Source organism: Bufo gargarizans, chromosome 8, assembly GCF_014858855.1.
Source record: "Bufo gargarizans isolate SCDJY-AF-19 chromosome 8, ASM1485885v1, whole genome shotgun sequence".
Classification (NCBI taxonomy): domain Eukaryota; kingdom Metazoa; phylum Chordata; class Amphibia; order Anura; family Bufonidae; genus Bufo; species Bufo gargarizans.
Window position 1 is genome coordinate 178388261 of NC_058087.1, and position 15725 is coordinate 178403985.

At 43.3% G+C, this 15725-nt stretch overlaps 1 protein-coding gene across 4 annotated transcripts; it reads left to right on the plus strand.

The window, feature by feature from the left end:
* Nucleotides 1–976: 976 nt before the first annotated feature.
* PRR35 (proline rich 35) lies at nucleotides 977–14770 on the plus strand. Of its 4 annotated transcripts, none has more exons than XM_044304759.1 (4): nucleotides 977–1080; nucleotides 2451–2585; nucleotides 11658–13203; nucleotides 13375–14770. In XM_044304759.1, the coding sequence occupies exons 3-4, from the start codon at nucleotides 11750–11752 to the stop codon at nucleotides 14003–14005; spliced, it is 2085 nt and encodes a 694-aa protein (XP_044160694.1). In that variant the 5' UTR covers nucleotides 977–1080; nucleotides 2451–2585; nucleotides 11658–11749; the 3' UTR covers nucleotides 14006–14770. The 4 variants fall into 4 exon arrangements, with proteins under 4 accessions (XP_044160694.1, XP_044160697.1, XP_044160695.1 ...); XM_044304762.1 differs by lacking the exon at nucleotides 977–1080 and adding an exon at nucleotides 2036–2071; XM_044304760.1 differs by lacking the exon at nucleotides 977–1080 and adding an exon at nucleotides 2304–2341.
* Nucleotides 14771–15725: the final 955 nt, after the last annotated feature.

The window sequence follows — 15725 nt, forward strand, 5'->3', positions numbered from 1 at the left end:
TCCCGGCGGAACCCCCATTATAGTCAGTGGGAACTGTCGGGCCCCGGCGGTGTACAGCTATGCCGGAAACAGCAATTCCGGTATTCTCTTCCACTGCTGGAACAGAATAAGGCCTCATGCACACGACCATTGTGTGCACCCGTGGCCGTTGTGCCGTTTTCAGTTTTTTTTCGCGGACCCATTGACTTTCAATGGGTCCGTGGAAAAATCGGAAAATGCACCGTTTGGCAGCCGCATCCGTGATCCGTGTTTCCTGGCCGTGAAAAAAATATGACCTGTCCTATTTTTTTCACGGCCAACGGTTCACGGACCCATTCAAGTCAATGGGTCCGTGAAAAATCACGGATGCACACAAGATTGTCATCCGCGTCCGTGATCCGTGTCCGTTTTTTCCTATCATTTCAATGGCAAACTTGACTTAGATTTTTTATTCATTTTTCATGTCCGTGGATCCTCCAAAAAACAAGGAAGACCCACGGACGAAAAAACGGTCACGGATCACGGACCTACGGACCCTGTTTTTGCGGACCTTAAAAAAAAACGGTCGTGTGCATGAGGCCTAAGGGAATGACTGCCACAGATGTGTACGTAGCCTAACCTAAAGACAACAAAAGAGGGGACAAGAGGCTAACCCCTGATCAGACTACACAGGTTCTGTTTGCAGTCTGTTACCATGGAGACACATAGGTTTGCATAGGAGCTGCACACACAACACAAAATATATGCCAAGGATCCTCTGTTATCCAAACCTCTATGGCCAGCTTTATTTATAAAAAAATAAATAAAAAAAAGGTGCCTCCCTGTGGTCTGCCCCCTACTGTACAGTCAGATAAGGACAAGAACTAGTTATTTTCTTAAAAAGCCCCTGAGCGAGAGTTAATTTATACATATTAGCCAAGTAAATGATTACAACCCAGATATAATATTTTATAAGCAGGGATTATTTTTTTTCTGTTCCGCTCCAGCTGCTGGTTATAGAGAGGTGGAATGCTGTAAAACACATAATTTTAGGTGACTGGCCTAACAGAACAATACTTACAGAAAAATAGGTCAGCAAGTCCGCCGGAGGAGCATCAGCAGGTAAGTGGCAAATACGATGGGAAAAGGGGCTTGTTTTTCATGTCGCTGCCGGTACATAAACTATTCCAGATCACTTCGTTATCTCATTCCACTCTGCTTCATTTATGCTAATGTCATTTTAGGATTTCTATGGGAAAAGCGTATTTACCTTATGTGTGTTCGGGGGTTAAATACCGTTATTATGGTCATTGTGAGCAGCGTACGGCCACGACCACTAGACAGGTGGACTCAGACCTAAAGTCTAGGCAGACGTTATCTAAGTACTTTATGAGAAAACCATTGCAGAGACACGTAGAGCAACAGCAGCTCAGATCTCAGCTTCTTAGATATGGCTTTATATGCTCAGAATAAAAAAAAAAAAAACTGCTGCGTTCTGTAGGTGTAAAGACATATCCAAGCGCTCCAGGAAGCTGAGCTTTGTGCTGCTGTTTGAGCCCTGACAGCGCAGAGCTGCTCTAAGTGTCTCTGTGTGGTCCAAGGGTTTATAGAAGAGACAGTATATGGGGTAGAGGACACACTCTCCGGGACCCCCTCTAAATACGTCCCAGCTCTGCAAATAGCGGAATATCTCTAAGCATCCTGCAACTCCCATCTGCTCTGACTGTCCCGTTATCCTCCGTCAATCTAGCAAACATTTTTTGGGGGGTAAACAGGGGTTGTACCATAAAACACATTCTACATTTTTAGAACCAGAACCTGGATCTGAATACTTTTGTAATTATATGTAATTAAAAATGTATTATAGTCACTGAGTTATTCAATAAAATGTATCTGTATAGCGCCACCTGCTGTTTGTGCTTTGCTTTATTTCTTGTCCCGTCACTAAGGTGGTCGCACGTGCTCAGTTTAAACTGCCACCAGCCATATCTACACTTGTGACAGTTACAAGGAAAGAGCTGCAGCAGAAAGGACACGCCCCCCCTGAGCTGCCAGACTGCAGGGAATAAGGCAGAACAATTGGAGCAATGAATGTGGAGATCTCTGGATCCATGTGAGGTGCAGGGCTGGGTCTAGTTTTGTTAGAAAGAGATTATCATGTTCTATATCAGGGGTAGGCAACCTCCGGCACTCCAGCTGTTGTGAAACTACAACTCCCAGCATGCATACTTGCTCTGCTCTTCTCAGAACTCCAATAGAAATGAATGGAGCATGCTGGGAATTGTAGTTTCACAACAGCTGGAGTGCCGAAGGTTGCTAACCCCCTGTTCTATATAATGTCCAATTTTTTATTTTTACATCATGGCATAACCCATTTAACAAGGTATAAGACTACACAGGTTCTGTATGTGGTCTGTTACCATGGAGACACATAAGAGTCCATCGGAGCTGTATACACAATTTATATATATATATTTTTTTTTTTAAATCAGGAATATATGCAAAAGATCTGCCGTTATCAAGACTTCTATGGCCAATGAACAATCCTTGACGGATAAGCGGCGTTGAATGTCTAGTAGATGCTTATCCACTGTCCTGCTGATATCAGTCACACCTATGTTCTGCAGGTAAGTGTCTCTGGAAGTGCTCAGCACTGGAGATCTGCGACATAGTACAGACTTTCGGTTGAAGCTCTCTACTATCAGAGTCACTCCAGCGTAAAATGCCTGATAAAGCGAACAATAGATTTGAGACTTTTTGGTTTCGCAACCGTTTTTTTTTTTTATGTCGCTTTTATTGGCGATTATAAAACAAGACTTTCTAGCAACATCCAGGTTCCTATAGTCAGTGCTGTGGAATATGGGGGAGCCTCCTCTTATAGGTAGTCAGTGGGGATGGACGTGGCCAACCAGCTGCACAGAGGGAGGCTCCACACTTCTCCGCACATATCTTCCTACATTGAAAAAAAGAGCAGAGGGAGAGGAGCCGGGGAAGGACTGGAGGAGTGGAGACGGCCAGCACTGTAAGTACCCACAACATCGCCTTTACCTTCTTCACAAACTTAATGCAAAATTATAACCGATAGGTGCAATATTATTAGGATGTAAAATGGATAAATCAGAACATGAGCATTCTTCAGGAACTATGCCGGATAACGTCTACGTACGGAAGAGTTTCTTCATGCTCGTGTCATACTATAAATTACAAAAAAATCTCGGCTACGTTTTATTACAGTTAATCGGAATCTTCCATCTGTCTGTCACTATATCAGTCAGAGAAATAAGTGTTATTCTACCGGACAATGATGGTTAAAAATGTAGAGATTTGAAAGTGAAATTGGATAGACAGTTTAGATAAATTAGAGGGGTAAAATACGAGAGGCTGTAAATTAAAGAAACTATCTAGATAAAGGGATACATACGTAGATAGACAGACAGACAGACAGGCAGGATAGGGTGTAAGAGCTAAAGAAGATAGATAGAATTTTTCTGCTAGAAGTAAATCTATAGAACGACTGTGTATCAAGATGAACATGAGATATGTGATAGATATTATAAGGATGGGTGGATGGATAGATAGATAGATAGATAGATAATAGATAGATAAAAAGTACCACAACTAAATAAACTATCTAGATAAAGAAATAGACAGACAGGAAAAGGTATGAGGTATACGTGTACAGAAGTATGAAATGAGAAAGAAAAAGATAGATAGATCAATAGATCAATAGATAGATAGATACTAAATGAAAAGTAACAAAACTAAATAAACTATTAAGATAAAGAAATCGACAGGAGAAGGTATGAGTGTAAATAAGTATGAAATGAGAAAGAAAATAGATAGATAGAAGATAGATATAGATAGGAGATAGATAGATAGATAGATAGATATAGATAGGAGATAGATAGATATAGATAGATATGAGATAGATAGAAAGATAGATAGATATAGATAGATATGAGATAGATAGAAAGATAGATAGATAGATAGATATAGATAGGAGATAGATAGATATAGATAGATATGAGATAGATAGAAAGATAGATAGATAGATATAGATAGATATGAGATAGATAGAAAGATAGATAGATAGATATAGATAGATATGAGATAGATAGATAGAAAGAAAATGAAAAATGACAAAACTAAAACTATCTAGATAAAGAAATAGACAGGAAAATGTATAAATGCAGAGAAGTATTAAATAAAAAAAGAACTTGCTAAAGAAACTAAATGTAAAGATACTAAATGAGAAATAACACAAGGTACATAAAGAGATCCAAATAGTTTTAAAAGAGGCAAAATGAGAAGGAAGAAACAAAAGAAGATACTGGATAAATATGAGACAGATAGATGGACAGACAGACAGATAGATAAATCTGTAGATAGATTTGAGATAATAATAATTAGTTGTTCTCAGAAGGTTACTCATCATCCCAATGTACAAGGCAGGGAGAGATCATTTCCATTCTCAGTCGTCTTGAGATTCGCCGATGCCAATTCATATTGGTAAATAGTTACGTTCTGAAGAATCAGATTGTCAAACAATCAAATTGCATGACAGCAAAGGGTTAAAGTATGAGGTTGATTTCCAAAGTGGATGGATAATTTACCGGTCTCTTTATCTCCCTGTTTTTTTGACCGATTGGCACTGGTGTTTTGCACACACACCCCAATCAGATTGGACGACCTCCCTGTACATGCGGCCAGTGAGGGTAATACAAGGCAAAATGTTATTTGTAATAGGAAACACAGTCACTACGTTTGACATTTTACTCTCTTTATACCTGACCCATGTGCGTATGTCATAAGACTCAAGCAGAAAGGGTTCACCAAGAAATTAGGAATTTGGGTGAGAGTAAAAAAAAAAAGAAGTCAGATCAGGGGCTGACTGGCAACTTTTGGCCCAGGGGGCAAGTAACACCCAGAGGCCCACTGAGCCCCCCCCCCCCCCCCCCCACTTCCGTCAGCCATGTAAATTAGAACACAGTAAAACAAAATAAACTAGGCATGCTCCGATATATCGGCCGCCGAAATACATCAGCCGAAAATTGCATTTTTGGTATAATGCCGAAAGTGTCATTTTCTGGCTGATACAGTGTTGCATCCGTGTATTCTCTCCTCCCCGCTGGGCGCTGCTCTGTGTCCCCCCCATGACACTTAAAGACTTTTGCAGGAGAAACTGTATATTGTGTGGCACAGTGTAGGCTATATGTGTATAACATAAACATATTTCATTTGAAAACTTACAGTTACTTGACCCTTGGGGATCTCGGACGCCACTTCTACGCTTTGGCCGGGGGCTCGGCGGAGCTGATGTTGTGTTTTATCCTAATGAGAAAGATTTCATAATAAGGATTTGGAGAAGGGGCAGAGGGGTCACAGAGCAGGGAGAGGCTGGGGCTGCTACTAGGGGGTCATACCATGGGGGAGTAATAAAGCCCACCATAATGCCCCACCCCCCCCAGTAGAAATAATTCTCCTTATAATAGACAGTGCACAAAATACCCCATTGTAATATCCCCAGTTGAGCTAATGTCCCCATAGTGCCCCCTATAATGTGCCAGTAGCCAGATAGGGCCCCCCTATAATGTGCCAGTAGCCACATAGGGCCCCCCTATAATGTGCCTGTAGCCATATGCCCCCCCATAATGTGCCAGTAGCCATAGCCCCCCCTATAATCTGCCAGTAGCCATAGCCCCCCCTATAATCTGCCAGTAGCCATAGCCCCCCCTATAATCTGCCAGTAGCCATAGCCCCCCTATAATCTGCCAGTAGCCATAGCCCCCCCTATAATCTGCCAGTAGCCATAGCCCCCCTATAATCTGCCAGTAGCCATAGCCCCCCCTATAATCTGCCAGTAGCCATAGCCCCCCCTATAATCTGCCAGTAGCCATAGCCCCCCCTGTAATCTGCCAGTAGCCATAGGTCCCCCATAATGTGCCAGTAGCCAGATAGGGCCCCCCCACTAATGTGCCAGGAGTAGCCAGATAGGGGCCCCTCTATAATGTGCCAGGAGTAGCCACCACTAGCCAGATTGTGCCCCCTGCCCCACACCCCCCTCATAAAGTGCCAGCCCAGTAGTAGCCAGATAGGGACAGAAATAAAGAAAAAAAAAAAAAAAGTCAGTCAGACATACTTACCTCCCTGCTTCTCTGGACTCCCGCCTCCAGCCAGCACAGAGATGCAATCACTTTACGGCCGCAGGACCGGCGCAGGTGGCGCGATGACGTCATCGCGCCGATGACGTAATCGCGCCGCCTGCGCCGCTCCGGCGCACTGCTCCCCTGCTCCCCGTCTCGTCCCTGGCATAAAGCGTCCCTGGCATAAAGCGGCTGTGTATTCCGGCCCGGCCGGCCGGCCGGGACAGCAAGCCAGGGAGGCCCGGGGGGCAATTGCCCCCCTGCCCCCCGGCCCAGTCCGCCCCTGAGTCAGATGTTACCCAGATCTTCTTGATAAGAGTGTTGTGTTAATGGTTCATGAGATAATAAGCTGATCTAGGTATAGGTCAGGAGAGAATGACAGATGGATAGATAGAATGTTCTAAATGCTGCAGCCAGGCTCATCTGTCCATCCAACCGCTACACTGATGCCACTAGTCTGTGCCAGTCACTTCACTGGATGCCCGTCCACCACAGAATACAGTTCACACTTCTCACCCACAAAGCTCTCCCCAGTGCTGCCCCTCCATACATCTCCTCCCTCATCTCCATCTACCACCCGACTCCTGCTCTCCGTTCTGTTAGCGACCTAAGATTAATAACCTCCATAATTCGTTCCTCTCACTCCCGTCTTCAGGACTTTTCTCGAGCTGCACCTACTCTCTGGAATACTCTGCCCGGAATATTCACAACTTCTCCACCTTCAAACGTGCCTTACAAACACATATTTTCAGGCAAACTTATCAAGCTACCTAAACTGACCATTCCCCGACTAAACCTCCCCCCAACCAACTCCTCTGGCCTGAACTCGATCCTCTAGCAGTCCCAAACCCGAAGCAGATTGGCCGGCACCGCTCCTGTCAGTTCAATAATGGCTCAAATCCTACTTATCACAATCAACTACCTCATGTGTCACCCCCAATTCCTCATAGATTGTAAGCTCTTGCGAGCAGGGCCCTGACTCCTAGTGTTTCATTTGCATATTAGCCAGTTAGTTTTGTTTTGTACATGAACCCCATGAATTTGTAAAGCGCTGTGGAATATGGTGGCCCTATATAAGTAAATATAGATATACTCAGCCCACCAAAGTTTATTCACCCATTCTATGTTTCAGCCCTGCTCGATGGGTTCTTTGGTCAAGCCCCATTGAGAGGGATGAAATGAAATGAAGAGAATCTTATTTTTTTCACCACAGACTTTGGAGAGCTGCCTCATATTTTTGGAGCACTGCTAACAAGACATCGGTCTCGGAGTGATAGCACCCCCAACCCCCCCCCCCCCCCCCCCCCCAACTTAGAGCTGTGCTGCTTTATTCTGAAAGATAGACAGATAGATATTAGATAGATCGATAGATAGATATGATAGACGAAAAATAAATAGATATGAGATAGATATCTAGATAACTATTAGATAGATAGATAGATATAAGATTGGATATAGTTATGAGCTAGATAATTTGATATGAGATAATAGATAGAAAATAGAAACATAGTAAATAGATAATTAGATATATAGATATAGCGCCTACCTGTGTGCAGTTTAAGGGAGCATTCACACAACTGTGTTTTTCTTCCGTGTCCGTTCCGCAATATTTGCGGACAATGCATGGACCCATTCATTTCTATGGGTCCGCAAAAATTGCGGAATGCCTTTCATTGTCATCCGTGTGCTGTCCGTTCCGTGTGTCCGTTGCTTTTATTTCAGAACATGTCCTATACTTGGCCGCAAATTGCGGTCTGTGGCCCCATAGAAAGTCATTGGGTCCGTAAAAAAATTATAGCACGCGGAAATGCATCCGTATGTCATCCGCGTTTGAAAACATTCTAGGAAACCCCATTTGAAAAACGGATGACACACGGAAGCACCACGTCCGTATTATACGGACTTACGGAACAGAAACGGAAAGATAACTGAAGACATACGGAACACACGGATCGCAAAACCAACGCGGTCGTGTGAATGCTCCCTAAGGATGACACAAACCTGATAATAATGTGTGGTAATAAATGTCTCCACTGTTACCCAAAGAAATCATTAAGACATTAATTTCTATGGCGAATCTTCTATTGTGGGTCTAGATATTCTGTAATATATCATTTCTCCAGAGTAGGTGATGGGATGATGTGATACAGATATTTCTTGACAATTTCTAGGTATATTTTCTATATCATTGGCCGGTTCTGATGATGAATGCTATTCTTCAGGGTATACAGTACATAGAGTTTTTGCTGCTTGGTCTCTGTCCTTCTGATGTCAATGGGCCATATAGGTTAGCTGCCATAAGTAGAAAAGGGATAAGCACCACTAGCAATCTTGTCTCCAAGGATCGGGCGTGGTCATATCTAAGGTACCCAACCCAATCCTTGTTTCCTCAATGGCAGATGTGTTGGGACAGTCAAGCCGCCCCCATACAGATTAGTGACTTCTAATGTAGGTCGGGGAGGCATGTTTCTGAATCGTACGTCCCCCCTACTTCCCTGTCAGCAGACCTCAAAGACTACAAGTTACCTGGTCCCAAAGCAACTGCTATTATATGTTCTGATTACCAAAGTTTAGCAGCAGAACTAGTGGCCCACAGGACCATGGAGAATGGTCTTGTCTCCTGTTGACTAGGGTGCATGGAACATGGATAGTCATGTGGATGGATCTGTAGAACAAGATGGCATTGAAGATGATAAAGTCTTAAGTAGGTCAATTGTGAGATCTCTGAGGATAATTCTCCTTGTTCTTCACCCAATGCCTCCCTCCTTAAGATTATCTCCCATTAGAAAGATCCAGAAAACCATGTTTGGCTAATCACAATCTTTCCATTTACTCCCAGACATGACCCAACTGTGTCCAGATGGTCATACACATAATGGCTTTTTTTCTTGTGGAAAGTGTTTTGATTAATAGGGGATAGATAGAAGATAGGTAGATATGAGCTAGATAGATAGATAGATAGATAGATAGATAATCTTAGATAGAGATAGATATAGAGATGGGAAATGCATAGATAGATATGAGATAGACAGACATGTATGAGATAGAAAGATGATAGATAGATAGATAGATAGATAGATAGATAGGATGTTGGGCTGAGGCTTCCTCCTTACATGTAGTGAGTGGTCATTCTGATCGAACAATGTCTCCTGTGAAATTGTGGGAAATATATAATTTACAATGCTTAATTAGCAAACACTCTAGATCGGATTCCCATGTACAATCTTCTCGGAGTCTCTCGCTCTGTGCCCTGGATATGATGATTAGTAATTACTGGCAGGGAGAGGGTTAGCAATGTTCTCCGTTGGTGCTCAAGATGTAACCAGCAGTCTGTGCTCCCCCAGGGGTCTTTGCCTGGCCCTCCGGGGTCCCATACACAGGAGGCTGCACCATTTGGTTGTTGTTGGGAGCAGCCTGTAGCATTAAACTGTGGAATATGAAAAATGGGTCTGTACCAGGCTCTCTCACCAGCAGCTGCTGCGGGAAATGGGCATGTTCTCCCCCACCAACATCCGTGCCATCCCCCGGGGTGCAATCTGTGTATACCAACGAAACCCTCTACAAGGCTGCTCTAAGACTCCCTGCATTCACAAGCCTTTTAGTTCATATTCATCTCACTGTTTATTAGTCCTTGTAATTTTTTATCAACCTACTCAATGATGTGGATGGTCCATCAGGACCTCTGCCGATATCCTCACCTGTCACATCAAGCCTTCTACTCCAAGTCCTCAAGAATTCTGATTTATTTTCCACAGTCTTTAGATGACTTTCATTTAATGTGCATGGGCACCCCTAAGGTGGCCAAACCCACCAATTTGGTGTCCCTACACTCCCAATAGCAGATTTGGGGGGTAGGGTGTAGAAGCTCCAACATGCCCAATCTTTTTGTTCTTAAGGCAGATAAGCCACCGCAAGAGGAGTCTAACCCACATACAAGCTGGTCCAAAACAAGTGCGCATGTGTGTATCTGGGTTGGGAGGTATAGCTGTCAGATGACAACTTTCTGGCCAGCTTTAATCTTGTCAGCATATTTCACCAAATATAACTGGAACTGTCAATCGTCTGCAGATGAATATCTCATGCCTATGGTCATCTTAAGATTACTCTAGAGTTTGACTGAATTTGACCATTAGAAGTCTGCCAAACCCGCCAATCATCTAATGTCTAATGGGGCCTCCCAACTCTCCTCCAATGGCACGTGTTGTGGATGTAGGTGCTTTCTTAGGTTTTTCGGAATTAGGAATAGATTGGGATAGGGAGAACTTCTAGAAATGCTTCCACATCATCTACACTAAATATAATCAAACTTGACCTGATATTCATCATGGTCTTAAGTCCATGGAGATCAGCACATTCTTATCTTGATTTGCAACTACTGTATTCTAAAATGTCTCCCATCTACTTCCCATGTGATACTGAACTTTGATTTTTCATCATGATTCCTTATAACTCGTTTTATCATGTTCCATTTTTGCAACTTTTTGTGTCTCTCGACCTCTTCTTCTAGTTTTTTCTGTCTCTCCTCCTTCCCATCACTCCATCCTATTTTTCCTCTCGTCTGTCTCTCCCCCCGGCTGGTTAGAGGCTGCCCTCAGTGTTAGACTGTGCAGTGATACAGTAATTCCCATGCACAGGTGCAGGGTCCCTGATGCTGTGTTACCCTGAGGCACGTCCCCCCGTGCCTTTCCTGACAGACCAGTGGAAGTAATGTCTTGTGGCAGGTAGAGGAATCCAACAGACCAAGAAGATATGTTAAGAAGTGTTTTCAGAAACCACAGCTCAAACACCTATCTCTTCCCACAGTCTTTCATCTCTTCACTGTAACCCTCCTTCAGGGATCTTCAAAGCAGTGGAGTCAAAAAGAAGTTCAGTTATCAACAAAATTCCACAGTTCATGGCACCTTCCATGACCTAAATTTTTATCTAGAGGAATACAGTTAACCGTAACTTTTCAAAATCCACCTTTATATTCCCTATTGGGAAATTCTGAGTCAATAGAAATCCTCTATTTGGGACAGACTAGCATGTAGAGCGGTGGCAAAGAACATCTCTAGTTCTGGAGGACCTGTCCTGTCCTGCATTACATAGACAATGCACTGATATAAATAGACACAGTGTAATGCTTAAATTCACCTGTGGTGTCACTGTAGGGAAACTGAATGCTTACTGTCAGGTTTTTACGGCTGATCACTGGGGGTTCCAGCGTAGCATCAAATGGAACTTCTAACAAGTCGAGATTGCCCGAACTGGAGAACCTCTTTAATGCTTAATTTTCTTGTCCTCTTCGTGATCTCAATCCCCATCCATCTCCTTATTTTTTCATCCATGTTTCTTTTACTCTCATGACTTCCTTATTTCCCTTTTTTCAGGTTCACAGTATGACTTTCCATCAACCAAATTCTCACATTTTTGTATCCTGCCAAAATCTTATTTCCCATTCATTGTCTTATGTATAAAGTTGTCCACATCGGCCTACCATGCTAATACATTGACCAAAATGCACCTTTAGTTTGTTTGAGAAAATGGCTTAAAATCTTTTTACTTTTTTCACTGCAGGTTGTCTTTTACTGAAACATCACGAAAAGATATCCACATTTTGGTAAGGGATCTTATAATTTCATAACGTGATAGGTGACCACGACAAAGCCATGTCGAAAGACGAAGAAGCTGGATGTAAATTGAACTCTACATTTAAACATAAAGAACGGAAGCCCAAAAAACCTCATTATATCCCGAGACCGTGGGGGAAGCCATATAACTACAAATGTTTTCAGTGCCCCTTCACTTGTATGGAAAAATCACACTTGTACAATCACATGAAATACAGCCTGTGCAAGAACTCCCTGTCACTTCTTATTGAGTCCGATTGGCCCTACAAAAAGAACGGTTTTCTTGTCCCAGAAATGAACCTACATGAAACACATTCAGAAGGAAATGCAGACAAGCAAGAGGCTTGTGACTCCACTGGAGTATCAACCAAGGCTAGACCGGCTGGTGAGAAGATGCCTTCTGAAATTCAGAGATTCCTAGAAGAGGATGATGAAAGACCAGAAGCAGAAGAGGAAGTAGTGGGCCAGAGTCTGAAAGAGAAAAGCAAGAACACTCCATCTTCACATACAACTGTGAGCAAAAATGAGACTGGATTAAAAGGCAAAAGAGAGACAGTGAGCAAAGATGGAGAACCAGAGTTTATCATCACTGATGTGTTCTCCTTAGAGGGACACTGTGAGAAGGAGCGAGAGGAACAGAGATTTGTCAAGGCAACTCGGAAAACCTCAAGCAATCTTGGAGGATCTCGGGGGGATCAGTGGAAGTTATTGAACAGTACACTTAAGAAAGCTGGAGCAGACACGCCAGTTGCATGCAATGGAACCAACATCATTCCTTGTTACCCACCACCAACCTATTCAGACTACCAAGAACATCAGGGTCTTTCACTTTTGGGTCTTAATTATCCACTAAACACCAACCTGTTCTCATATCTGAATCCCACCATGACAAGTGGTACAGCCCAGCTTCCTTTTCTAGCTTCCACAGCTCAGCTTATGCATACTCCACATTCCACTCACTACCAGGCTTTACAAAACACAGAAAGAACATCATTCCTACCTCGGTTCTACTATCCCTTATTGTTTGAACATGCATTTAACACTGATCCCAAACCAACCACAGGCAAACCAACGAACCAAGGTCAACCAAACACATTTATTGGTACTCCAAAACCAAAGACACTTGGAGAGCCTCTAAAGACCAGCTCACTCAAGTCAGAAGAAGGCAAAACCAATATTTCTTGGGTACCTAGAGACAAGTTGCAAAATCAAACATTAGCTCATAATAAACCAGAAGGAGAAGGAAAATGGCTTCCTCAGACAGTAAGAGACATCATTCAACATCAGAAGGAAATTCTAGGAGCTTATGGGGTTCAAGCCTCCAGAAAGAATGAGTTCTCTACACAAAATGGTAATGGTGAGGTGTCTCTCTGGGAAAAAACAAGTCCTTCAAGATGTGTGAAGAGGAAGTCTTGGTTGGACAGAGATGGACCCAATGTAGTGAGTGAACAGACGTCATCTTCAATGGAAGGCGAACAAAATTCCCATAACAGGTAAGATTTTTAGACATATATAATAACTCCAGTGTAGATCTGTGGGATCAATAGTTCACTCTTTTATTTAATTACATAGACATAATTAATTTGAAAAACTAATCAAATTAGAAATATTACTTCAATTTTCTTTTTCTCATGTCTGTTGAATTATTTTTTTTTTTACCAAAGCACACGTTCTCCCATAACATCTCCTGATCTCTGGAGTGAGAAGAGTCCCATTTTAGATGTGACTACCTGCAAGAGAAGAAGACAATCTGAGCCTTGCAGTGAAAAGTCAGAGCCGATGGTTGTCAATGCATCTCTGCTCATTGGGGACCTCTCAAGAACCCTGGAGGAATATGGAAAAGTGGAGAAGAAGTTGGCAAACCTATCATCTGAAGACAGTGGTCGACAGAAGACTCTGGGAGAACAGCTTGGTAAGATACGACTGGAGCTCCTTCATATCCACCAGGCTTTAGAGAAAGCTTCATGCTCAACTGATGGACCATTAGACTTGTCTATAAAGAGGACAGAAGATATGGATAAAGAAGATCCAGAAAAGATTCCACTGAGAGAAGATCCACAAACATCTTCAGCCCTTGAATGCCCACCCAAACAGATGGTGAAAGTAGAACTGTTGCCACCAGAGTTGGCGACTTGTTATGCCCGTCCCACCAAGTGTGAAGCAGACTCGAGCGTGCTACTCTGCCCAGATGGAAGAATGGGGAGCACTGGGCTTGCCCAGACACACATAGCTCTTCAAGAGGAGGGGGGAGGTGTTGGATTCGGAAGAAACCGGCTGCAAATGGAGAACATTTGAGGTCAACTACAGTGATCTTCATACACTTAACCTGTGAAGCTTTCCACCTATAGACATTACATGTGGCAGTTCAGCAGAGCCGCACTACTAGGTCCACATGAGTAAAACATTCAGCCACCTCACTGTGACAGATTTCTAGAACACTGTGTCATGTTGCCCGGCAAACGTTCTGGAGACTATTCCTTTTTCCCCCCGGGAGAGACTGTTTCCTAATGATAGCACCAACTTTTACAGTCTAGAGTGCACATATACCAGTGGTGGCCCCTATTGGCCTAATGAGATAGAGGCCCAAGCTCAGGTTAGCAACACCCCCCTACTCTATAAGAAAATAACTTATGCAAGAATTTCCTACTTTTCCCATTGTTATGCTGCCATTCATCACAAGTGATGGGAAGCGGGGGACAAACAAACCCTCGGTTCTTCTAGGAGGTGTGGTGGCATAACCCAGCATCAGGAGACAACCCTACTTTTTGTCTTAGATGCTTCCTCTTCCCAATATACAACCCTGTTTAGAGATCTTTCCAACCTTCTTGAGGCCTCCTCAGACTTAAATTCCTCAAGAGCAGACATGTCCTCTCCGCACATCTCTCAAGGACACCTAGGTCCATGAAACGCAGAGATCCTCCAATGCATTGCCATTACTGTTATATTACTGAGCCACACGTGTAAAAAGATATTTATAATATGTTGCTCACAACTACAAAAGTACTTTGCTCATACTGATATTTAATATTTGTTAGTGATCTGATCTATTAAAGCAGTGACTGTGAAGACGTGTTATTTATTATAAGCGGAAGAAATGTGGCAACAGTTAATAAATCACTCTTTTAAAAGGGGTCTTCTGGGACAGTAATATTGATGGGCTACCCCTGCACCTCTCGTAACATCGTCACAAACCATCAAAATGATATTAACAACCTATCCTAAGCATGGTTGGTTGGTTATAGTCCCTGAAAACCCCTTTGACCACATGCATGCATTGCAAATTAACATTTTGTGGTACTGTCCTGCAAACCGGGAAGAGTTTTTACAAAGCTGACCCAAAAAGAGGTGTTTCTGGGCAAGATGGGACGGAGATTAAATGTTCCAAATGTTGGCAAGTATGCCATCGTCAATAGATTCTAACTTCTAAGATGGTGGGTGTATATGGTTACCTCATGGCTAAACAAGCCCCTGGAAGAACGTGGTCAATGCTCCTAGAAGTACGTTGCTGACACCTAACTTTTTGGGTTATTTTTTTTATTTTTTAGTGAAGTCTTTACTATTGCTCTGACTGGCACTTAAAGGCATTGTGCAAGAATGTTTTGTTTTTGTTTCTTTGGCAACCCTCTTCACTTGGCCAGACCTGTAAAGGGAAGCTTACTTACCTGCTTCCCGATGTTGGCTCCCCGCTCCACCTCAAGGCCTGCGATGCTCCGCTGGGCTCCCTCGGTGTCAACATCTAGTTTTACATTACCGCGGCGGCTCCCGGCTCCCCTTTAGGTCATGACAAATGATCACGTGACACACAGGCATCCATTCTCTGCCACGGACAGTGATTGGCTGCGTCAATCTCAAACCGCACGTTGACATCGTGGGAGCCCAGCGGAGCATCACCGGTCTGGAGGAGAAGGAGCGGGGAGCCAGGAAGCAGGCAAGTAATATTTCCTTTACAGGTCCGGCGCAGTGGGAAGGAGGGGGGGGGGGGGGGGGGGGGTTTGCCAAAACCCTTCCCCTATTC

Bases quoted from the DNA above. Each gene is read 5' to 3' on its own strand.
- PRR35 (XM_044304759.1), top strand. From the start codon at position 11,750: ATGTCGAAAGACGAAGAAGCTGGATGTAAATTGAACTCTACATTTAAA. The intron at 13,204-13,374 runs GTAAGATTTTTA...TTTTTACCAAAG, and splicing joins GAACAAAATTCCCATAACAG to CACACGTTCTCCCATAACAT.